Source organism: Sinocyclocheilus grahami, unplaced genomic scaffold (assembly GCF_001515645.1).
Source record: "Sinocyclocheilus grahami isolate Dianchi unplaced genomic scaffold, SAMN03320097.WGS_v1.1 scaffold412.1, whole genome shotgun sequence".
Classification (NCBI taxonomy): Eukaryota; Metazoa; Chordata; class Actinopteri; order Cypriniformes; family Cyprinidae; genus Sinocyclocheilus; species Sinocyclocheilus grahami.
In genome coordinates, this window is record NW_015505591.1 from 319,195 (window position 1) to 345,642 (window position 26,448).

Sequence of the window (26,448 nt, forward strand, 5' to 3'; positions counted from 1 at the left end):
ATGTATGTTCAATTATGATTCGTTGTTAACACTTGGCTGACTGGTATATTATTGTTGAAAAGTTTGGGGTCAGTAAAATTTTTTTAATTAATTCTATTCAGTAAGGATGCCTTAAATTGATCAAAATTGACTGAAGAAATTTGAATTTGTTGAAAAATAACATATTTTAAAAAATTTATATAAAAAGAGATTTCAAATAAATGCTTTTTTTTGTTTGACATTTTAGTCATCAAAAAAAATTCTGAAAACCATGCATTAGTACAGCAACACAGCTGTTTTCTACACGGATAATAGGAAATGTTTCTTTAAGGACTAAATCAGCATACAAGAATGATTTCTGAAGGATCCTGATGCTAAAAACTGGAATAATGACTGCTGAAAATGTGACATCACAGCAATAAATTACATTTTCAAAAATATTTTACAAAATTTTAATTCTTAATATTTCACAATATTACTGATTTTACTTTGTTCCTTAATCAAATAAATGCAGCCTTTGTGAGCAAATCAAGACTTGTTCAAAAACATTTAAAAAAATGAAGTACATGAGTAGTTTTGCTAGATAATCTCGAAGATGAACAATAACTCCTAAAGTTTTAGTCATGTGACTCCAATGGGCTGTTTTTCTTGTATCTGCTTCTTTTAGGCCGGTGGAGTGTCTGTCCCTAACGTGGATGACCCAGAGGCTTTCCCAGCCCTGGCTTAAGCTGCCAGACGGCACGCTCTGCTCACCCAGGAGGATCACTCCTCCACGGGTCCTTGTCTACGAGGCTTGCATGCTAATGGATCCTTCAGCAGATGAAATGATGGAAGACTGTCATCCATGCCATTCACCCCTGAGGACTGATTTTACCTGTTTTAGAAAAAAAGATGGAAAATTAAAAAAAGGACGGACTTCTTGCTATTCTGAAGCAAATTATTGGTCGAGGTTTTGTATTTAGAAATAAGTTAGCAGGGATGTTTTCATACAGTGTTTCTTTTGTTGTTTCTTTTTTTTCTCAGAAATTATGCATTGTTCATGGATAAGTTTTGTACTGCTGCTTGAAAATATGCATTTCCAAAAATAGGTGTGAAGAGCACACCGGTTTATCTTGAGGTGTACGGTAGCTTGCTTTTTACACGGAAAAGCCTCATAACAAGGCAGCCATTTCAGGTGCAAGATCTACAAGTTAGTCTTTTAATTTGTAAAGGTTACTGCATTTCTAAGGGAAATTACAGAGCATTTTGGTTCTGCTCATTGTTGAATTAAACACCTCGGTTTCCTGAAAGCGGGCCTTGAAACACACTCTGAAATCATTTCGATTAAATGTACAATTTATGATTCACAACTTAATGCCAAGAGGTAGTTCCGATGATTCAGTTGCACTCGCCACAAAAAGTGTCTTTTATCGAATGACCACTGTAAAGTTCAAAATGGTGTCTTTATGCCATTGGCTCTGGTAACTCAGGGTAGTATCATTCGTTACGCAAAGTTCCAGTATAAATACAAGAAGCAAGTTTACACACCACTCCTGTTTACTAAAAAATTTGAGCCAGGTTATGGATAAATCCTGTTAGAAATGACATTTTCTTTCTGCCCCATTGCTTTTACAACAGTTTCCTGCATAACTGGTCTGAAAGAAACCATCCTGTTCAGTGTGGAACAGCTGAGTGATGTGTGAATTCCTACCCTGCTATTAGACCTCTGTCAATAATTAAAAGATAGTCGATTCATACAGAGATGTTGTGTGGACTTTAACTTCAAAGATGAAACCACTTCAAACCCCAAAATCCAATAGTGATACTGGTCCTTATGATATGGTGTAGTATTGGTAAAAATGGTGTCGGAGATAGAGTTTGGCTTAGAAATAATAAGGTCCCAGTTGTAAACACTTAATGCATTAGCCAACATGAGCCTTTTTTTTTTTTGCAGCATGTTTAAAATCTTGGTTAAAGTTGTCAAAATGCAGTTCAGCGTTCTTTTATGTTAGTGCATGATGCATTAGTGTTGACAAATTAAAGTTTTGAATTAAAAAATGTTACATTTTGAAATTAAAATTCATATGTGCTGTAGAAATACTTACTGTATTCAGGTTAACGAGTGGGAACTTCTTGTAAATGAGGTGGTTAATTTGAGTTTACAGTGGACTTGTACTTGCACTCACAAGTCCGTATTTTGCAAAAGCATTTGGCAGCTCGCATTTCCTTTAGAAAATGTTGAAATCTAGTTTATTATTGAGGTTTAGTTTGTAAAATACGCATGAACAGCTATTTGTGACTGACTGGTAAAATGGCTATAGGCCAAAATCATGTTGCCCTCTCTCCTCAGCCCCATTTACCATTTCATTTTAAAGTTGTAGTGACAGTAAACCACACAAATATCCAAAAAAATAACATTTATTTATTTCTTGATGCTTTGACTTTAAAGGTTTACTTGCAAATAAAAACTTTACATTAGGACAGTATTCAGCTGAGCTGATGAAAAACTAATGTGCTGATGGCATGTATTTGTGTCAAACATCTTGCGTTAGAGTAGATACGAGTACTGAGTCTGCCTTGATATTGAAACTTGTGCAATTTTTTCTTGATGTATTGTGAAAGTTGAAAAGTTACAGTTTTAAAGTTAGTGTTGGACAGCTGCTGAGTGTTTTAGTGGAAAGATGGAATTTGTAGAATATGACCTAAAACCTTTACAATTTACATTCGTTAAGTATCCAGCACTCTTGATGGGCTGTTAACAGTCTGTTAGATCATCTGTATTTCAGAGATAAGTAGCTGAGGCAGGCTATGTGTACTTTTTTTTTTTTTTACCTTCAATTTTTTTATTAAAATATAATTTGATCCTCCGGTGAAGCATCAGACTTCTATGCCAGACTTCTCCAAACATTTGGTCCGCTTAAACCAACCACTTCCTTAAAGTCAACTGCAAGCTTGCATTCAGATCTGCTTCCATCCAATCAACAACAGACAGATAGAAGCAAACCCCTGTCATACATTGTGTCCATTTCACTTGGATGTTCATCACAATATGCAAAAAGAAAAATCTTTCGCTATTTGCATTACATTGTGACTTTAAAATGTCCAACATTAGCTTGAGATGCAGGTATGGCTGGGTTTCAGAGCAAGGAGAAAAGGTTTGTCCTTCTGACTGATTATTCTTGGAATGTCCATTGTTATTTTTCAGCATCCGTATGATAGTCACTGTCAGGTCCAATTTTAATGCCTCTTGAGAATCATGTGCAATCCAGAAACTCGCTGCAGTCTATTTTCACTACATCCAGCGTCAGCTTCCCTCCAGTTAAAACCAGGGGCTCCAGGAAAGGGCTGTGTGTGCTTGGGAAGAATTCAAATTCGTCCAAACCAATCTCATCTTCTTCATCTTCCTCTTCTCCTCCACTTATTGCGCCATGAGTGGAGATGTAGTCCTCTGTCATGTCTGTGATCCTGGTGATCTGGGTGGCATCAGAGGAGCTGGACTCCTGAGAGAAACTTTTGATGTAGGTGCAGATGGAGGGATAGGGAACTTCCTCCACCTCCACGTTATCAGGCTCCTCATTCATGCTGGAGTCACATTGGTCTAGGTAGAATTTGATTTCACTCTGTGTGGGAAGGGGAACAGGTGTGTATTGGTTAATGAATTACATTTACAGTTCATATTTACACCATTTTGGCCAACAAATCCAATTCCATTTTAAACCAAATTACAATACTCCAGTAGGTTTGGGGTAATGTGTTTAATGTGTGGAACACAAAATGTGTTTTTGTTGCTGCTTTCATTTTCTTTTTTATATGTAAACACACAGTAGAGCGACATTTTTGAACACTGCACCATGTAAAGTGTTTTTTTTTAGCATTAGTATTTTTTTTTTTTGCTAATGATTTCTGGATCTTTAAAAACGGAACTTGAGACTCTGCCTTCCCCTGTGTCCAAATATGCCTACTTCCCTACTATATAGGAGATAAAAAGGCAAAAAACAGCATATGAAAAGAGTAGTATGTCCAAATACATAGAATTAAAAAGTAGGCAAAATTCTACTTCATTGCCTTCCTCTACTTCATTCATTCTACTTGATGTTCTAAAACAAATTCTTCTGTACTGCTTTTACACAGTTAAATAAACAAAATGTTAATATTGCGTAATTTACATTTTAGTCACAATATTGCCAATTACTTACAAAATACAAATTTTGCTCCGCTTTCAAAAATAGTTCAAAATTAAGTTAAAACAAAATGAATGTTTTTGAACAAATTACTTACGTGAATGATTCAATGACTCACTCATAAAGACAGTCAGCAGTTTTGTTTCTGAATAAATCAGTGTTTTGAATGAATCATTTAAAGGGATAGTTCACCCAAAAAAATTATGTCATTAATTACTCAACATCAAGTCGTTCCAAACCGTAAGACCTTCTTTGATCTTCAGAACACAAATAAGGATATTTTTGATGAAATCCTAGCGCTTTCTGACCCTGCATAGATAGCAACACAACTATCACATTCAATGCCCAGAAAGGTTGTAAGGACATCATTAAAGTAGTCCATGTGACATCAGTCATTCAGCCATAATTTTATGAAGCTATGAGAATACTTTTTGTACACAAAGAAAATGATTCAACGATTTCTTCTCTTTCGTGTCAGTCTTCAACGCGCGTTCATGAGAGTACCACGACAGCCGGCATTCTGACCAAGAACGTCCATCTCCCTTAGTTCATCGTCTGTATATTCTGGTTCAAATAAGTAAGGCTGAGCAAAAAAATGGCAAGTCACCCTGTCTGTCAAAATCTTCAGACATGTTTACGAAGACTGTGCATCATTTTTTGCTTGTAAACAAGGCGCAGAGCATCCGGGTTCTACGTTAGAACGCCAGTTCCTGTGTCAGCAGCACCACATGTATGTCGCGGTACTCTCGTGAACGCGCGTTGAAGACTAACATGGAAGTCATTGTTTTTGTTTTCTCTGTGTACAAAAAGTATTCTTGTAGCTTCATAAAATTACAGTTGAACCACTGATGTCACATGGACTATTTCATCGATGAACTTCCTTTCTTGGCCTTGAACGTGGTAGTTCCCTTGCTGTCTATGCAGGGTCAGAAAGTTCTCGGATTTTATTCAAAAATATCTTAATTTGTGTTCCGAAGATGAATGAAGATCTTACCGGTTTGGAACGACATGATGATGAGTAATTAATGACAGAATTTTCATTTTTGGGTGAACTATACCTGAAAGTAATTGATTTAACAACTCACTCACAAAGTAAGTAACTCAATGATATAACCTGAAGAAAGAGCCACTGAAAAATTCCCACCACTAATGCACAGACTGACAAGCAAGTGGACTGATACAAAGAATGAAAAGTCCCAGTGCTATTGGACTGTATATGAGGGGCCAGGTGCATGAACAAAGCCATTATGTTAAGCATTTGGGTTGGTCACACTACACTTTTCATTCCATTCATGAGAATACTGGAGACTGGAAACACAAGCTCATGCAAAGAAGTTTTGCATTTCAAAGCATTTCAAAGAGTAGGTTGGGTGAACTCTGACCTGCAAATTAGTATCATGTGTGACCAATAGAATATTGATACATCATAGCATGACCTTCTAAAAGAACAAGCTTTAAAGCTGCAAGTTTGTAGCATTGCAGGAGAGTGGAGTAGTGTATTGTTTGGATTTATTACTTTTTGTTATAAGTTGAGTTAATGTTTTTAAAAAAAGACAAGCGTCTGAAGGAATTTATTGTAGTCCAGTGTGACCAACCCTTAAGATATGTCTTAATATTCTTACCAACTAGCAATTAGACAAGGGGTAATCAGTCTTTTTTGTCATCAAATTAGACATTATGCAACTAACTTAAATGATGACCAGCTTGAAAGACTAGTCTGGAAAGTTCATGCAACCGGCTCCAAAACTCTTGCAAGAACACTCAGCCAATCAAACTGAAGGACTAGAATTTATGAATACACGTGAATGAGATTTTAAAGCTGCGGTTTGAGGAAGGGATTATCATTCTTCTGCCATCCTCTTATGTTCCACAGAAAAAAGTCTTACTGGATGAGTAAATGATGATATAATTTTTATGAATTTTCATTTTTGGGTGAACTAGATGTTAACCTAGCCCTTAACCTAGATGCTAAAGCTTGCATTGATGCCCATAAATGCAGTTATAGCTCACTTGTTTTGAAAATACAGGGTGGGTGGGCATTTCCATACATTTACCTGGTCATCAGCGTATGTCTTTGCACATCTGCTGTTTGCTGGATCTGGAATTATAGGCAGCAGACACTGGCAACAGCATAAGAATCTATCGAGCAGAACAGACATGGCAGTGTTTTAAATCACAAAAACAGCCTTTTTGTTTCTGTAGAATTGGAAGCATTCTGCTGATTCTTACCTTTTCTGGACGGAGGTGAACTGACAGAGGCACAGGAGGATTAGACAGCCCAAAAGTACTACTCCACCAGTCAAGATCACAAGGGACAGCATTCTCTCAGCTGAAAGAGGACGTGGTCACTCTTATCAAATGGGTGATAAACATCTTTTTCACAAAAGTGCTTTTTTTTAATGCCAAATATTTGGATTAAAACCCAGCATGTGATTACTAAAATTATTTTTAGTGTTATAATCTACATATATACATACAGTATAATGGTGTGCAGAATGGGAGAGCAGTTCCTTTGGGTCCCTCCCCAGCATCAGTCCAGGCAGTGACCCACAGATTGTAACACTGTCCTGGTGACAGACCGCTGATGACATACTGTCTGTTTGGATGGTCTACACCTGCAGTCAAAGTGTAGCACCACATTAGAAAACTCCTAATATCACAGTTTATGTAGCACTGTTATTGATGAACAACCCAAGTAAGTAGCTGTTTTTTTGTGAAATCTTGGGAGCCAACAGTAAATATTGTATCTGTAAACATTTATCCACCACTTGGTTGTTTAACGGCCTTAAAATAAGATAGGCCTTACTGAAATTGTGAATATCTCCCTTGTCCATCAGGTAGACAGTGTATTTTTTCAAACAGCCTCTTCTCTTCCTTTGAGGGATTTCGGACCATGTCACATTCAAGCTCTCGCTGTTCTTCGAGCAAAGTTGAGGAACTGGACCCTGTTCTGGAGCTGTGAATTCCAAGACAGTGATTATGATAAGGAGAGTCATGCATTTGAAATTATATTCTCACCAGGGCTACATTTATTTTGATTAAAAATACATAAAAAGATCATAGTAATATTTCAGTTTTATTTACATACATATTTCTGTTTTCTATTTTAATATATTTTAAAAATGCTATTTATTCCTGTGATGGAAAAGCAGCCATTACTCCATCTATCAGTGTCACATGGTCCTTCAGAAATCGTTCTAATATGCTGATTTGGTGTTCAAGAAACCCTTCTAATTATTATCAATGCTGAAAATACATCTGTTTAATATTTTTGTGGTAACCATTATTTTTTCAGGCCTCATTGCTGAAAAAAAAAGTTCAAAAGAACAGCATTTATTGAAAATCTAAATCTTTTGTAAATGTTTTTACTGTCACTTTTGATCAATTTAATGTATCATAGCTGAATAAAATTTATTTTCTTTAAATAAATAAATAAATCTTACTGACTCCAAACTTTTGAATGGAATGGAAGTGTTTGTATATACAGTATATACTGATTTAATCCACTTTGATGAAGATTTATGCAGAATGAGCATTAAGAATTAACCTGATTGCCATGTGGAGATGTCTTTAATGGATGCCATTTTGGGACCAGGTGATTGCAGAGCGGTAACTGCACCATCATAGCATTCTTGAGGCTGCAGACCTGGATAGACAGCAGAATAAAAGGTACAAGAAAGAGATAAAGTACTTTTATTACAGTCTGGAAACCAACCAATTTTGATTGTTCTTAACTCATACCATCCAATTAAACTTGCCTGTAATGTGAGCTGTGGTATCCACCACTCTAATCCACTGAATGGCCTCGATGTTTCCAACTGGATACCAATGCACCACATATTCAGGGCTTGCAATGGCAAGCTTGTGCCAGAAGAGGGCAACACTATGATTATTCAATGGCCTGTGTGACAGGAAACCTGAAACCAGACCTGTAAACACAAAAAACACGGCTTAACTTGCTGTATTGACTATATATGCATTGAGTTTAGCGTCTTTTTTATTCAACCACAGTTATTTGGCTCAGCATTGCTAACACTTCAAAAACCACAGACTTACCTGGAAAATGCAGATGAATAAATGTGACAGGAGATTGACCCACTGAGTTAATTGCGGACACTGACACAGAACAATGAGAGCAGCATATTCTCTCATTTCTGCTGGGTGGAACTGCGATGATAGGGTTCCTCATTCTCATTTGCTCCCGAACACTTATATTATACCTCAGAATTTTCCCCTTGGCATCTGATAAATTCAGTTCCTAAAACAAAGTGAACATGAATATAAAAGCAGTCTTTATTAAGCAGTTAAATTTGTCTGAACGCATGCATCTGACCAAAATCTTTGACAGAGTCAGCCATTAATGACATGAGGCACAAACATGACTCTAAAAGAGAGAATTCTCAAATCCATCATTTCCTCTAAGCCCCTACTCAGTTTTTTTGAACATCCACAGACACCTCACTTGAATTGGGGAATTGTTTATATTTAATTAGTGTCCTATTCCAAAACATTAGTTTGGTGCATTGCATGTTAAAGATGCAGGAGAAGGTGAAGTCGGATCCTAAAAGGACTTTTTCACCTTTGCTTGACTTTACAGTGCACACTGTTCCTGCAAGAAGTATAAGTACAGAGGAAGCAACAAAAAATGTCATCACGGGATAGTGCAGGATATGAGCTGTCACATGAAAATGTATATCAATGGCACTATTTTTTTGTTGTTGTATTTTATGTGCTATTTATACACAGTTTTTGCGTGCATATGACACTCACTTTGTTGGCATGCATATAATACGCATTTTGGCGTACATATAATACCCACCTACCCCACATCCCTAAACCTACCAACTGAGTATAATATACACGCCAAAGTCCATTTTTGCGTATAAATAGTACGCCAAATAGAAACAGAAAATCGTGCCATTGAAACGCACATTCATGAGATCTGGTTAGATATTTGCACCAGGGTCGTAACCATCATAGACATTCCTCCGCACTCCCTACTATTCACAACAGTCAATCATTGTATTTATTAATGGTTATTTCTTCAATTATTACATTTTGTCCACCACAATCCTAATAATGTGTTTACATCCTTAGTTTTTAATAGTGTTGTATAAAAACTAAATTAAAACGATGATAAATTCAAATACACAGAAGCCAAATGTTCCACACAAATTTAGCATGTCCAGTTTCAAATCCACATTCTCACGCTGTTCTAAATAATATGTTTTGATATTTAGACCAAATAAAATCTCATGTACAGATGCTTCTTTACCTATAGACACGTAGGGCTGTGCAATATATCGAAATTTCGCAAATGTACATATCGCAATATGCATTTCGCTACAGCTTGCAATATTTGGGGCCATGAACAAAAGACAAAGAGAAAATCACTCACTGCTTTTACCTAAATAACTTTTGTAGCTTAAATAAGAATCAGTGCATATTGAATTCAAAGAGTAAATGCTACGCAGTTTTTTATTTTTCCTTTTTATTATTCAGTTCCTAAACTCATGTTAAAATGACATTTTTATGTAATGCTTGAGTAAAACACTACAGTTCACTTTCATAAGTTGTTGTAGGGGTGCTTTCTTATTAGAATCAGAATCAGAATGAGCTTTATTCACCACTTAAGTGTGCGCAAACACAAGGAATTTGTTGTGGTTTTACAGAAACTCTTGGTACAAACATACATGCATACAAATAACCATATATATATATATATATATGACACGATAGTTATAGAAGTGCACAGAACTGACTCAGCAACAGCTGAGCATGTGGCCCTTTTCATGCATTATCGTATCGCATATCGAATATCGCATTATTGAATGAGTTATCGCATATCGCATATCGCATTTTTCTTCAATATCGCACAGCCCTACGGTTTTGGTCCTAAGGACTCTCTTAGTCATTTAGGCCTATTTTATTTGTACAATAATATTATCCAACATTCAATAAACATGCAACACCACAGACATTTTTTTGAAGTCATGCTGTCAAAGCTACGGTTTTTCTTTAACAACAATCTAGAAATGACAATGACGCAGATAACTTTTTTTGCAATAGGGCTTCATCTTTCTGAGCCTAATTTTATCACTAGCATTGAATAATATTAACCACATTTTATTTTCATGCTTTTTAACGTTTCCAAGACCTTCAAATAACGGGAAAGTGGTTTGTTCCTGGCCCATAAAATTGCCTAAAGAAAATCCCGTAAATAGAAAATAATCAAGTCATACCTCCATGTGCACCTGTAGCCAGGATGAAGCACAACATGAGGAGGACCGACCACGTACATTCAGAAGACATCGAGCTCAGTGCTGAAGATCACACAAACTCACAAGACCCTCTGTGGACAACCATTCATCAGATTTTAAGCGTTGCCTTCCCATTTTACTTCCTTATTCAGAAATTCAAGTCAATCTTTTGACAGGTGGAAAAGAACGTGTTCTACAACAAACGAAGCTATGTAGTTAAGCAGTATACATGTATTATATTACAATAGCAGAGCGTTTGTCACGTCGCGTCAATGTCGCGTAACTTTGAGACTTGGAGACCTGAATGGTTCATCGGTTAAGATAACATTTTCAAAGATTTGGTGGTGTATAACATAGCTGTATAGGCTACTTACCTCTGCCCATGGGACAAAACTGCTCGGTGTGGTCATTTGTGCTGTTTGTGGGTTTTAATGTGGCAGTAGAGCCGTCAAGCGCATCTCCTCCCCTCTCCTGTTGAAGAACTGAGAGCGCGCGACGTCTTGTGTGATTTGCTTGAACTCGAATGAGTAACGAGCGCTAGTGACATCAGTAACTTGTGCACTCTGTACAGCCTACTGTAGGACACAATTAGTCAGGAATGTTTTTATTCATGTCTGTAATCTGAAGTAAACAGATGATAGTAAACATAACGGTCATTACTGTTACGCAGTGCATTTTGAGGTCTGTAAAAACGTTATAACTTGATTATTAACTTGATTAACTTGAACCCCATAGAATGATTTTTATTATTATTTTTTTACCATTATTTTAACCATTTTAAAAATCTGTTTATGAGATTGAAAAACATTTCAGTTAGAAGAATAAAAATGAAAACCATTTTTATTTATAAATTGTCAGTTTTTCATGCCAACCAGTACTGGCAACATCAAACAAACAAACAAATAGGCTACAGGTACAACACCTGTAAAAATAAATAAATGTATTCATATTAATAGGCTACAGTTCATTGTGCACTATGCCTATTTGTACGTTTATTATAATTTTTTTGTGTTTAACTGTATCCAAAGAATACCAAAAGGTATTTACAAGATTCAAAGTGGTCAGTTTAACATTACTATATGATGGGTAGAAAAATGTACTGTAATCCGGAATAAACAGGCTTGATCAACTGACCAGCTAAACCAAATAACAATCATTCGCTCTCTAACAATTAAATAAAGTAACAGATAATCTACAAGCAATGTACACACAAACATTTCATCAATACAATAACATAAACCAGGGAAAACAATACCTGTTTAATCATATGCAATGTATTATTATTTCAAGTTTTTGCGTGAATTTTGGGTTATCCCTCATGTTCTGTTTGGGAAATTTAATAGCACTTTAATAGCTATCTTTAACATAATATTGATGTATATAAAACAATGTTTTAATGAGGTCCCTGGGCCCCCACACAACCAAACATTAAGAATGTCTTCCAAATGTAAAGGATGAAGAGGCTTGGTAATGGTAGAGAAAAAACAAAAACAGCTTTCCCAACCTTGCATATTGGATGTTTTCTCTTATCCAAACCATTTGCTATCAAGTGCAATATTTGGCAGCACTACATTATTTCACGTTACAGTACATGCATGATCATAATCATAAAGGGACAAAATAGGTGCTTTTGTAAGGTCAGACTGCCCACCCACCCTTAAAGTTCCCACACATCATCTCGAAAGGTGTAATTCAGTACCAAAATAATAGAGTGGAATGTTTGTGCAGAAAAGTACTATACGAATGAGTTGATGACGACTCCTCACGTGTGAGATGTTGAACCGTATTCTTAAGGGTGACATGAGAACTTTCTCAGGAAGTTTTAAAACAGCTTTGCGGTGCAGGCGTCTCTGCAGGATGGTGTGTAACCAAAATGAACCTTGTGAGACTCACTGGCTAATGGTATAAATAACATGTCAGGTTAACAAGGTTATACATGTTAAACGCAGCTTTGCAAGTTTTTAATATGTTCTATCCTGCATCTGACTGTGTCAAAGATTAGAAGCAGTTACATTCCCACTGTAAGAATGTATATACTTCAGATTGTATTCATTGGTTGGTTAAATCATTCATAAAGTGATTTGTTTTTTAAACAAGAAAATCTCCCTCTAGAATGTATAAACACTCCAAACTTACCACCATTCCTGTAAACTAGCACTGAAATATAAAGGTGTGGTTCCTGTTCACTGAGTTTTGAAACACCTGCAGTTGTGGTACAAGAAATGTACTAGTTCCTTTAAACTATCATACTTTTCTCCTGAAATCTATATTTAGTGGGCCAGCATACATTCAGGAAGTCCTTTTTGAGCATGAGCAGAATGATATGCATGCACACACACACACACACACACACACACACACACGTCTGGTCTGCTATCCTTGTGGGGACTCTCCATAGGCCTAATGCTTTTTCTACGGTACAGACCATATTTTCTATTGCCCTACACAACCCCTACACCAAAAACCTACCCCTTACTGGAAACTTCCTGCCTTTTTAGATTTTCAAAAAACATTCTGTGTGATTTATTAGCTTGTTTACCCGTGGGGACCTAAATTGAGAATTTAAAATTCTGTGTGTACTCAGGTGTAAGTCCCCACCAGAATAGAAAAACAGGTACACACACACACACACACACATATATATATATATATATTCCATAGATGTAATGGTTTTTATACTGTACAAACTGTATTTTCAATCCCCTTACCCTAACCCTAAAACCTACTACTCACATAAAACTTGTTTCCTCATGGGAATCAACATTTACGTTACTATCCTTGTACTATCCTTATCCTAGGGAATACCAGGTACACACACACACACACACATATATATAGTCTCTCATCCTTTGGTTTGCCTCCGATTATTACATATTCCTTTCACATTTTTAAACCTTTGTTGAATAAATTACTTGTCTTCAGTATTCTTATTTGATCTGATGACCTTTCATCTCAATTTTCATTGAAAAGAAGTACACATTAGCATACCTTTAATGAAATAATTTACTTTAAAATAATATACTTAAGTGCGATATGAATGTAATGTTTTTGGACACTTAATTGCATGTTAATCACAATTAAATTAAATGGTATTAGGGTTTAAATTTAAATTTAATGTAATTAGTTGATGGTAAGAGTGCTTTTTTCACCCACTTAAGTAGGACATTTTATGCACTTTAATTGTATTTGTCTTGACTGCACTTAAGTGTGTAACAAGTGTGTAACATAATCATGAAAGTGTTTAAGGTTTTTTTTGTCAAAATACATTCTCTTAACCAAGTTTACAGTTCATTGACTACTATACATTGAGATGCTGAACTTGCTGAAATTTGTCTTAACAGGTAATGTAAGATCAGGTTTTTGCAGCAAATGTTAACTCTTTACTTTCAAGCACCAGATAACATATAACATACTATAAAGGTAAGTACACTCTTAAAAATAAAGGTGCTTCACGATGCCATAGAAGAACCTTTTTGTCTAAATGGTTCTATAAAGAACCTTTAACATCTGAAGAACCTTTCTGTTTCACAAAAGGTTCTTTGGGGCAAAAGAAGGTTCTTCAGATTATAAAAAGGTAAGAAAGAGGTGGTTCTTTAAAGAACCTTTGACTGAATGGTTCTTTGTGGAACCAAAAATGGTTCTTCTATGGCATCGCTTGAAACACCTTTTGAAGCACCTTTATTTTTAAGAGTGTATAATCTTAAAGGAATTTGCAACAGTTGACAGTGTTTGTGATTCCGCTAGGTGACACTAGTATCGCAAAAACTACATACTTGACCTTTAAGTGGCCTTCTATTTAGGCCTTCTATCTCCAAGTATAGTTTTTTAAATACACTTTTAGAATTTGAAGTACACTACAAGTGCACATTCAGTACAATTAAGCAGAAAAAAGTGCAGTGTGTCATGTGTCTTTTCTTTTGTGTCAAAATAGTATTCAAGAGGAAGAAGTTCCTATGAATAAATCGATCAGCAACATACAGTACAGCTTACTTTAGACACTATCCTCAGAGTGTGCGGAAACCACAAAGTGATTTAGATCGGACTAAAGCCACACTGTATATGCAGACAATATAAAGAAAATAGTCTATCATCACTGAAAAAAACATAATGCTTTATGTACAAGAAGATGTCATGTAAGATCCTGTCTATGTTTGTGTTTATGGCCAAATCACATCCATGCGAATATAGTTCAGATGTACTCTTGCCGCATGATATTTGAGTGCCTAAACCTCTTCTGGAACTGAAAAACTATGGCAAAGCCTTTGTGGGGAGTATGGGCTGGAATTAAAGACAGGCCCTCTGAGGCAGCTCTCCAGGTCATTGGGTAGTACAGTTTGACTTGTGAAAGTGCTCTGGTCTATATCTCCTGTTTCTACAATCCTCTCATTCTCTTCCACTCCTCCATCCTTATTGGAAGCTTTCTTAGGGGGAGCAAGGAGATCTTCAAGAATGCCCAAAGAGCCCAGCGCTCCATCCATAGCTAAGAAGCTATTAAGACGTCCATGTATCACGGGAATACAGGATAAATCCCAACTGAAGTCATGATGTGATGGCGACGCCAAGAAAGGGATTTGGTCCTCCTCCTTTAGCTCCTCATCTGTAGTCTCAGAGAAGTCTTCATTTCTCTGTGAAGCTGTCAATAACTGAGGTTTATAAGGAGAATCAATACAAAATAGATTCGTTGTGGGTGTTTCTGTGACATGAAGCACAGTTGGATAAGAGTCTTGTCTCTCCAAAGACAGACTGACTTCCTCAATGGGAGTTAAGGGAGGATCGTTGTCTCCGGGATGAGCTCCCCAAGGGCCATGGCTGTCATCCTGAGAGCAAAAAAATGGTATTAACAAGTATGGAGATGCAGTATGTACAATGATAATGTAGCTCCTGCAATTCAACCTGTTTTTGCAATAACGGGTGCAATATTGTATCAATTTTAATGCATATCAATATGTTAAAGGATTAGTTCACCCAAAAATGAAACTTCTGTCATTAATTACTCATCCTCATGTCATTCCAAACCCATAAGTCCTTTGTCCATCTTCGGAACACAAATTAAGATATTTTTGATGAAATCAGAGAGCTTTCTGAGCCTCCATAGACAGCAATGCAACTGAAATGTTCCCAGGCCCAGAAAGGTAGCAAGGACATCGGTAAAATAGTCCATGTGACATTAGCTATTCAACTGTAATTTTACAAAGCTACAAGAATAATATTTGTGTGCAAAGAAAACAAAAATAACAACTTTATTCAACAATTCTTCCTTGAATGTATTAGTTCCATTGCTGTCTATAGGAGGGTCAGAAAGTTCTCGGATTTCATCAAAAGTATCTTAATTTGTGTTTCGAAGATGAACAAAGGTCTTATGGGTTTGGAATGACATGAGGGTGAGTAATTAATGACAGAAATTTCATTTTTGGGTGAACTATCTCTTTAAGTACAATCAAGATTATTAGGGGTTGTTCACACAGTTTTCGCATTTCTGGATTCTACTTTTTCCATTCCACTGTTCGTGTGAATCAAATCACTGATGGTTTTAGCTTGTGTGGTCTGCTTTTTCACTCTTTTCTTAACTCTTTTTTACAACCCCATTTCCAATAGTTGTGCATAGCCACTAGTGAGTTATATATTGACAAAAAATAATAAAATAATAGCAACCAAACCTCCATATATAACAGGCATAAACTTTGGGTAAGGCCTCAGAAAGGTTAATAACCACTTCATAACTCTGTTATTGTGTTAAATACGAACATAGGCACTGTTTTACAGTTTCGTATAATCAAAGTTCAGAGGACATGTATAACCATGACATTTCTGCTACTGTGCTTCATAGTGGGGGAAATTCTGGTGGAAAATTTTCTCAAAAATATGAAATGTTTTCTATTTTTGAAAGGTTCCATTTTCAGGCCTTCTGTCCACATGCCAAACAGGACACTGCTTCAATATACTTGTCCAGTTGCTGCTTTTCTCAAATACAATTGATGCCAGCAGATATTCAGCTGTTGAGTTTCTGTGGCCTCCTGAAGTTCAGTATGCTTCAGAAGAGTGAAAATAGAGTAGTTCTATTTAAACGCAACATGCCTGACCTTTGAATTAGAAGGTAACCCCCTCCAACCTCGTGAGCTACTAACAAACCCACATCACAAGATCACTTGTATTGCATGGGTCTTAGAAAAGGCCTCCAAACTCATAATACTGCATGTTGATTATAACATTTAACTAAAATGACCCTGTATAAATAAACACCATTACCTTTAGTAGTTTTATAGCATTGCTGTTATCAAATTTTGGTAGATTTTCGAAAATCCAAGAGACTCCAATGGACATGCACATTTTCATCATTCTGTAAAGAGAGTTTTGAGAAATAAAAGTAAAAGTTAAACATAAACACACACCTAACTTACACAATATTATTACATCCACACTGTCTGTGACTGTAACATTATGAAAGACTACAGGCATGAGCCACATTGTGAAACTACTTGCACAAAAGAAAGTGCAGACACTTAGTAAAACCAAAACCCCCAGTTCAGCACGTCACCTTTGCCGCACACATTTTAGGTACATCAGGTTGGCCAGGATCACCATAGGAACAGCAGCAGCCAAACAAATTCCAGCTATCATTCCACCTGGAAATACATTAAGCACATTAAGATTAACACATGATATAATATTGTTTGAACAATTATGCATTAACTGTTCCTAATATCTTTGAAATGACTTTATAAGTGCATACTCTATGAATAATGCATGAATATTATTCAGTGTCTTGTATGTATGCAAAGATCAAATAACCCATACCCTACAAAATGAGTAATATTGTAGTCAGAATGTGCACTGAACCTTGTGCTGATTCTCTTAAAGGAACAGTATGACTTTCCTTCATCAGTAGAACACAAAAAATATTAAACATGTCTCAGCTTTTTTTATTCATACAATGAAAGTCAGTGTGGTCCAGTTCTGTTTTGGATCTCAATGACTTTCACTCTATGGACAAAAACAGTCTTCGAAATATCTTCTTTTGTGTTCCACAGACAAAGAAAGTTGTACAGTTTTGGAACTACATGAGGATGAGTAAATGAAGATGGAAGAATTAATTTTTTTTCATATAGCAACATCACATCTGCACATCTTTTTTGTCCAATATTGTACTTCCAAACACTCTTCCCCGCCCACTTGTTAATCATTTATGCAGAGACTTTCTGGAAATATCCATGTTTGTATTATTCATTTTGGTAAAACTGTGAATTTAAGGTCAACGTTTCTATACTTAGCTAACCCAACACTACTTTTTTTCCAATGATCTTTGATCCTTCTCATCTATTTCATAAGGAAAGGCACCTGTCTTGTCTGAACCAGTTTTGTATGACAGTTTGCTGTGACAACAGCAAGTGGCAGGTTTTCCTTTGGGCCCTTCACCCGCAGAATTCCATGCAGAGACAAGGATTTCGACACACTCCTGTTGGCCTTGCAGCTCCCAACTCAAACGTCTAGGAAATGCATTAGGCACAGTTTCTGCAAGAACACATAAAACATAAGGAGATGAAGAGTGTTTCCAGGATGTTTCTTTCTGCAGAAAATAATATCAAACATTCATCTGCATGCTGTTTTGGATCTCAATGACTTTCACTCTATGGACAAAAACAGTCTTCGAAATATCTTCTTTTGTGTTCCACAGACAAAGAAAGTTGTACAGTTTTGGAACTACATGAGGATGAGTAAATGAAGATGGAAGAATTAATTTTTTTTTATATAGCAACATCACATGTGCACATCTTTTTTGTCCAATATTGTACTTCCAAACACTCTTCCCCGCCCATTTGTTAATCATTTATGCAGAGACTTTCTGGAAATATCCATGTTTGTATTATTCATTTTGGTAAAACTGTGAATTTAAGGTCAACGTTTCTATACTTAGCTAACCCAACACTACTTTTTTTCCAATGATCTTTGATCCTTCTCATCTATTTCATAAGGAAAGGCACCTGTCTTGTCTGAACCAGTTTTGTATGACAGTTTGCTGTGACAACAGCAAGTGGCAGGTTTTCCTTTGGGCCCTTCACCCGCAGAATTCCATGCAGAGACAAGGATTTCGACACACTCCTGTTGGCCTTGCAGCTCCCAACTCAAACGTCTAGGAAATGCATTAGGCACCTCATATGACACCGAAGACTGGTTTAATGGCTGAAAATTCAGCATGACTATTACAGGAATAAATTACATTTTCAATCACAATAAAATTGAAAACAGTTATTTTAAATAGTTAATATTTTTACTGCATTTTTGATCAAATGCTTTAAATGCAGCCTTGGTGAGAGTAAAATATTTGTAAAAAAATCGTATAGACCTCAAACAGCTGGTTGCTGGCTGGTTATTTAAGATAGCATGTTTTTAGCAGTTTTAAGATGGTTTTTAAGATGGTTTTAGCAGGTTTATGCTTCTCTCTCAACCAAGCTTGCTTTATACTCAGTTTCATATGTTGTTGCATCAGGGTATGACAGACCAAAAAAAAAAAAACTAAGCTGGTTTGAGCTGGTCTGTTGGTTGGCTTTATATGGGGTATTGTGCATTTTTTTAGCTGGTGAAGCTAGTAGATTAGCTGGCCGCCCAGCTAAACTAGTTAAACATTGGCCAGGCTGGAAGTCCAGCTAAAACTAGCAGCTTATGCTTATGCTGGTATAGAATTTTTTTAAAGCATGGACATTGGTTATGGATTTTAAATAATCCACCAATGCAACAAGATATAAAACCTTTTTAAAAACTGGTTCCCATGCTAGTTGCTACTAAAATCCTTAACTTATTTACACTAAATGTTTTGTGGTCATAGTTCTGCAACACACAGAACATCAGTTTTAGACCAGTTATGTAGAAGTGTAGGGGAGTGGGGTTACTGGAAGAGGATGTGAACTCTTTCAGTAAATGGTGGAAAACCCTGCTGTCAAACTGTGGGTGTGACAGTGATGAGTCTCAAACCAAAGACAGGTAAAGTCTTTCCACTCTGCTAAATGCACAAAGGTGCACTGCATCAATTGTGGGGTGAGGTTAAAGACACCTGAGGGGTTGTGAAAAAACAACAAAACAAAAAAAATCATCAGTTTTTATATTGAGACAGTGTTAAGGAACAAACAAAAGTTCTGATTCTGTGTGACAAACCATGTGACTCCTCCCCTCAGGCACACTGACACAAACCACAGCTCAACACACTCACAGACAGCTGTTTTACTCACGGTTCTGAAGAAGTCTCTTGTCTCTTTGTCTCTGGAAGTAAATGGTGTAGTTTGTGATAAATCCCCTTTGTTTATCTTGATTAAGCTCATCCCATTGAATCAAAATCTTTTTTCCCCCTGTATTGGTAATTGATACATCTGGACCAGCTAGAGGCTCTGAAAAAGAAACAATAGAGTAGATTAAGAGATTAAGTGACCCTTCAGTCACTGAGCAGGATTTAAAAATAATAATAATTAAAAACACTTTAACTTTTTAAAATGCTACTGTATTTAATAAATTCATAAACTGACTTCTTTTGACAAATTATCTGTCACTGCCCTCTTGTGGCAATTTAGAGGGAGAGCAGAGATTATTGTAACACTTTTTGTTTACTGCTCTTTTGTTAAAAAAAAGTTTAGCCTAAAACGTCTATGTATCACATTTTCATTTAGACTAAGCTCATGTATAGATGTCTTGTAAATGAACACTTTCTGTGTATCCTACAAAACTAAAAACTAAAAAACATAAAATAATAAACTCCCACCTGTATATATCAAGCTGACAGGTGCAGGTGGGGAGGAACCTGCTGCTGTCACAGCACTGACGTTAACTTCTGCTGCGTTCAGCTGAAGAGTTTGACGAGTGACGTGAGCTGGGCAATTCAGTTCATGGATCTTGCCTTCTTCTTTATAAGATAACTTGTAATGTAACAAATCTCCACTGTAATATTCTGGTGTATAGCGCTGTAAGAAGAAGGAGAAATAAATAGTCATCAAGTGAGTTCATGTTGAGGGCAAAGGCCTGTGATAGTGCCTCCCCCCTATATGACATGATACTGACATTCTTTTTAGTCAGTTCTTTCAATGAACTGAAATGTGGTTCACAAACTGAATTGAGTGATTCATTCTCAGACTGGACTGATCTAGTTCACAAACTCGATTCTTGAGTGAGACGGAGAAATAAAGAGCTAGTTCACCCAAAAATTCTCTTATTATGGTTCATAGTTTAAAAAATGTAAAATATCATTTTTTTCTTACACTCAACTATCATTTAGCTTCAGCAGACACTGATTCAACAATTGTAGTCTTATGGATTACCGTCATGTTTGCTTTGCATGTTTTTTTGTTGTTGCACCAACTATGACCACTTGGCATATTATGGATGCTTTTATAAAAATCTCCACTTGTGTTCCACAGAAGAAAGAAAGTCACATACATCTGGGACAGCTTAAGGGTGAGTAAATGACGAGAGAATTTCCCCATTAATTTTCTGTCTGTTCCTCACATAAATTTATCATGAGTCTTCAAAATTCCTGGAGTACAGTGTACAGACTAATACCTAATGCTCCACAGAAAGGACGTGATATGCACTTTTAAAAATGATGGTTCCAAAGAGGGGTTTTCGAAGCAATACCAAAGAAGATCCCCAAACAATCCTTCAGTAATTGGTTCTTAAAAGAACCACTTTCTAGGACATTTTGATAATCTAAAGAACCTTTTTCCACTATAAAAAATCCCTTTGTCCAATGGAAATGTTCCATGGATGTTAAAGGTTCTTCATAGAACCATTGATTCAAATAAAGAACCTTTATTTTGGGACAACATGAAGGTGAATAAATAATGACATTTTTATGACAAATAGTACTTGGAGTGCATGAATTAATGTGGGCTGCTAAACATGTCAAGCAATGTCAAGAAATGCTAAGTAGTTTATTCACTCACAGAATTGACGCATTTAAGAGATTGATTAAAAGAAAGCTACTTCTGTGAATGACACTAATATTTCAGACCAGAATTTCAGAAAATTAAAATGAATAAGAAATATTTAAGATTTGTGAGTCACTAATCACTAAGAAAATATGTGACAATGACCATACAAACTCTTTTGCGTAAATGGAAATGTTTCGATTTGTAAAAAGAGGTTGACATTTAAGGTGCTATATAATGTAAAGTAACATTCAAAAGTTTGAGGTCAGAGAGATTTTTTTTAAAGAAATTAATACTTGCATTCATTTAATTGATCAAAAGTGACAGTAAAGACTTACTTAAGAAAGTAATGACTTTTAATTTATTTTTACTTTACTTAAAAAGTTAAAATAAATTTAAAATAAATGTTGTTCTTTTGAACATTTTATTCTTTAAAGAATCCTGAAAAAAAGTATCACAGTTTCCACAAAAAGTTGCTTGAGTGCCAAATTATTTCCCTAACATTTAAAAAAATCTTACCAACCCCTAACTGTTTGACAGTAATTTATGTTATACACAGTTTTTCCTATGTTTGAAATCTTTGATTTATCTGTCCAGTAGGTGGTGCTGTTACCTTCCACAACACTGTGACATTCAGAGCTCCATGAGTACTGGTCCTGTTGATGACTCTCCACACATCAAGTTTGTGTGAGGGTGCTAGAACAGATAAAACAATTTTTTTTGTCAAAACAATATGCTGATAAAACACATCGACTAAACTAATGTGAATAAAAAGGAATTACCAATTCCTGGGCTGGTTATATTGAAGGGATGACTCCACATGCTGCAGTTTGTTGAAGTAACACACACTCTCAGCTCAAACTGATAGGGCGTCAACGGTTCTAAGGCTTCCTGCATCAAAATACATCCAGCTTGGAGCTCCTTCACACTTCCCTGGCCCTGATCAAAAACGATAGCAAAAACATCTAATACAGCTAATGGATGGCTTGCTTTCAGAAGAACAGTTCACATAAAAATGAAAATACTCACCCTCAGGACATTCAAGATATAGATGAGTTTTTTCTTCATCAGAACAGATTTGGGGATTTGGAGCATTACATCACTCACCAATGGATCCATTGCAGTGAATGGGTGCCGTCAGAATGAGAGTCCAAACAGCTGATAAAAACATCACAATAATCCACAAGTAATCCACACAACTCCAGTCCATCAATTGACGTCATGGGAAGCAAAAAGCTGCATATTTGTAAGAAACAAATCCATCATTAAGAAACTTTTAACTTTAAACCATTGCTTCTAGCTAAAATATGAGTCCTCTATAGTATTACTTTCTCATCTCGTCTGAATCAGGAGAGAAATATATACAGATCAAGCCCAACACAGTCCAAAACAGTTCTAAACAAATATTTCGGTAGATTTTGATTTTAGAGAACAACATGGGATGAACTTTTTCACTGCAGGAAGTGTTATTATGGATTATGGAAATGACGGCTTAAAATGAAAATGCTTTAATGATGGATTTGTTTCTTACAAACACACAAGGCATTAATTAATTGATTGACTGTAGTCGAAGTAGTGTGGATTATTGTGATTTTATCAGCTGTATGAACTCTCATTCTGACGCCACCTATTCTATGCAGAAGAACAAGTAATGTTAGTCTTTTCCAAACCCAATGTTCCTTTAACCAGAACACATTTTTCACAAATCCTTTTTTTATATAAGAAATCAGTATTTGACTCTCACCCAGTCCTGGTCATCATGTGCTTCTCTGAACCTCAAAATTGGTTTCAAAATATCTTCTGAGCCATTCCAGCATATTGTAGGAGAAAGAGTGCCATTTTCAAACACAGCTCGTGTTATATCTGGAGTGCTTGGAATTACTGAACAAAATCAATGTCAAAAAATGTCAAAACACATGATTCAGCTAAACACATCTATGCACATTTGGTACGTCAAAATTAATACCACTTTCACTGAGTGAAAGAATAAGATTAAACAATCAAGAGCTCATGATATGATCAAAATGAGAAAGTGCTTCAGAAATTAGTAAGTGTTTGTAATTTAGTCTCTTACCAATGTCCCAGATCGAGAAGTTGAAAGTAGAGTGTGACTCTCCTAATGCATTGTGACCTCTTACATGGACTTTATATGTCATGTTCTCAACAAACAGCGATCGTGGAATAGAGACATGGCCGTCTTTGTTCATCGCATACTGGATGAACTGGGATGTGCTGTTGCTTTGCATGGAAGAAAGACATTAAAGAAAGATCAAACACAAGAAAGGCTATTTTGATCTTTAACTATATTTGAAGAAATAAATATATATTTTTTGCAAAGTTTCTATGATATGATAAATATTGGATATATGATAAAGCACCTTGATGTTATCAAACTGTTAAAATAAGAAAATTTGACATACTTACTGAAATGTCACTATGAAATTGGTAAATAAATATGTCTCAGTTGTAACCACTAGAGAGCAGTTAACATATTCCGAATTTTGGTATGTGACGCAGCTGAATTTCGGATTACCTGGAGGGTCTAACGCAGAAAAGGAATTAATAGCTGGATATTCGTAATCAAAATCTGGTTAATTGTACAGAATGTACACAACTAACTAACATTTTTAACCCAATAAGAAACATGTAGGGAATTAACAGGTGATGAATATCACAAATCTCAGAGTTTTGATTCATACATTTTTTATGTATATTTCATGTACATGAATGTCATGTTAATCATTAACATATGTGACCCTGGACCACAAAACTAGTCATAAGGGTCAATTTTTAGATTTATACACCACATGAAAGCTGAATAAATAAGCTTTCCATTGATGTATGGATTGTTAGGATAGGACAATATTTGGCCGAGATACAACTATTTGAAAATCTGGACTCTGAGGGTGCAAAAAATCTAAATACTGAGAAAATCGCCTTTAAAGTTGTCCAAATGAAGTTCTTAGCAATGCATATTACTAATCAAAAATTAAGTTTGAATATATTTACAGTAGGAAATTTACAAAATATCTTCATGGAACATCAATAAGAAACATGTAGGGAATTAACAGTTGATGAATATCACAAATCTCAGAGTTTTGATTCATACATTTTTTATGTATATTTCATGTACATGAATGTCATGTTAATCATTAACATATGTGACCCTGGACCACAAAACTAGTCATAAGGGTCCATTTTTAGATTTATACACCACATGAAAGCTGAATAAATAAGCTTTCCATTGATGTATGGATTGTTAGGATAGGACAATATTTGGCCGAGATACAACTATTTGAAAATCTGGACTCTGAGGGTGCAAAAAATCTAAATACTGAGAAAATCGCCTTTAAAGTTGTCCAAATGAAGTTCTTAGCAATGCATATTACTAATCAAAAATTAAGTTTGAATATATTTACAGTAGGAAATTTACAAAATATCTTCATGGAACATGATCTTTACTTAATATCCTAATGATTTTTGGCATAAAAGAAAAATCTATAATTTTGACCCATACAATGTCTTTTTGGCTATTGCTACAAATATACCCCAGTGACTCTTAAGACTGGTTTTGTGGTCCAGGGTCACATATGTGCAGATGTCTCTTTCTTAAGCTCCTTAAGCTATTTAACCCTTAAAATCAGATTGAATCAGATTGTGTTGAATAAAACCAGAGATTTAAACATAATAATATATTTGTTCTTGCATCTATGATGCAGAGCGTTCGAATACAGATAACATGAACTTACAGCCAGCCTTGAAATCTTGGCCGCAAACAGTGTGCCATGTGTCTCCCTCCTTCACCTTGCAGAGTAGCCAAAATCTGGGCTGATTGATGACTATCTGTGTTTTTATTACAGAGCAATTAATTGTTTCGAAAATGGTCTCTCCATTGAAGACTATGGCAAAGTGTCTCCCACAGTGCTCAGTGTTTGATTGGCAGCCTACAGTCAAGTTGGAGCCCAGGTGGATAACATCTGAATCTACTATCAGCTTTCCAACACAACTGACTCTGTAGCAGTCTGAGCAGAGAGAGAAAACTCTATTCATTTAAAAACATTCCAGTGTAAAACAAATATAATCACAATGACTTTACTCACCGCAGAATTTGCCGCTGAAAAGGAGGAGAAAGACCACCTGCCAGATTCTGATGAAAAAATCCATTTCATGCCTTTCTTGTTCTGGGTTTCTATGATGATCAGTGAATATTTTTCTCCACACTTCATGCCTAGTCCTTAAGCCTCTTCTCCCGTCTTCTCTGTTCTCTCAAATGCATTTGCATGAAGCAAACCAGCATACAGTCAGAACAAAAAGTGGGTTGTCTTCCATACCATCGTCCCTTTTTAAAGATGTCACATAAAACAGGTCACACATCTGTACGTATATCAAAGGCATTAAAAAAACCACCAAGATAGAATGTTACCAGAAAATGATAAGCTTGCAATCTGTGTAAATAGTCAGCATTCTCATGAGCGGTACTTAATGTTACAAGCCTAATCTTTTTATGTCAACCCTGTTTTCTCAGAGTTGCCTTGCTCTTTTAAGGGGCAATGACCTAGATTTGTGGTATTTATGTCTGTTGTGAAACTCTGAAGCGTGTTTCTACATGCGTACTTATTAAACCGCCTTTTTAGTCATCAACAATCGTTAACTGCTATCACACTTAGCTACTCCAGGGGCACAGCATACTGTACAAAAAAATGAAATATGATGATGTTACATTAACTTTAAAGTCATGACTTAAAGAATAATGCTAATTCAAATATAAAACTGAAAAATATGTAGTTCAGTATAATATACATCAAACGGCAGTGTAAGATATGGATATGTCAAAAGAGAAAACCAAACAAACCTTTCCTAATGCACTTTTAAAACGGTGATTTCTCCTCAATTTGGGCTCCTCTCCTGTTTCCATCATAGATTTTCACTAGCTTGATCCACAAGGCTGACAACATCACATAACAAAGGCACGTTTAACGTTAGAGGGATGTGAAAACCAGTGGAGAAAAATAGAACAATGCTCATTAATTGAGTAAATCTTCCTCATGAAGCCCTTTGATGCCTCTCATTAAACATACATTTTACACCTAAACAAGATCTGTTGATATTAAAACATATACTTATTCATAGCTAAAAATGTGA

The 26,448-nt window shown here is 35.9% G+C and overlaps 3 protein-coding genes across 4 annotated transcripts in view; 1 reads left to right on the forward strand and 2 right to left on the reverse strand.

The window, feature by feature from the left end:
- The window catches only part of LOC107551037 (plasminogen activator inhibitor 1 RNA-binding protein-like), a 13,329-nt gene extending 12,442 nt beyond the window's left edge, over window positions 1-887 (forward strand). For both annotated transcript variants that reach the window (XM_016232521.1, XM_016232522.1), the window contains exon 8: window positions 647-887. In XM_016232521.1, the coding sequence (XP_016088007.1) occupies window positions 647-706 (60 nt within the window). In that variant the 3' untranslated portion in view covers window positions 707-887. The remainder of the gene's footprint in view (window positions 1-646) is intronic.
- A 102-nt stretch (window positions 888-989) lies between these two features.
- Window positions 990-8,497, reverse strand: LOC107551010 (interleukin-12 receptor subunit beta-2-like). The gene is made up of 9 exons (XM_016232487.1): window positions 8,486-8,497; window positions 8,196-8,397; window positions 7,898-8,068; window positions 7,687-7,785; window positions 6,946-7,095; window positions 6,617-6,754; window positions 6,369-6,468; window positions 6,194-6,278; window positions 990-3,578 (listed from the first exon to the last, which is right to left on the reverse strand). The coding sequence occupies exons 1-9, from the start codon at window positions 8,495-8,497 to the stop codon at window positions 3,213-3,215; spliced, it is 1,323 nt and encodes a 440-aa protein (XP_016087973.1). The 3' UTR covers window positions 990-3,212.
- Window positions 8,498-14,057: 5,560 nt separating this feature from the next.
- Window positions 14,058-25,834, reverse strand: LOC107551011 (interleukin-23 receptor-like). Its single transcript, XM_016232489.1, has 15 exons — window positions 25,730-25,834; window positions 25,407-25,645; window positions 25,056-25,328; window positions 23,731-23,848; window positions 23,381-23,544; window positions 23,051-23,187; window positions 22,089-22,245; window positions 21,920-22,002; window positions 20,145-20,343; window positions 20,028-20,029; window positions 19,621-19,867; window positions 17,735-17,908; window positions 16,935-17,022; window positions 16,646-16,736; window positions 14,058-15,216 (listed from the first exon to the last, which is right to left on the reverse strand). Exons 2-15 carry the CDS (start codon window positions 25,468-25,470, stop codon window positions 14,623-14,625), a joined length of 2,391 nt encoding a protein of 796 aa, XP_016087975.1. The 5' UTR covers window positions 25,471-25,645; window positions 25,730-25,834; the 3' UTR covers window positions 14,058-14,622.
- Between the last annotated feature and the right edge of the window lie 614 nt (window positions 25,835-26,448).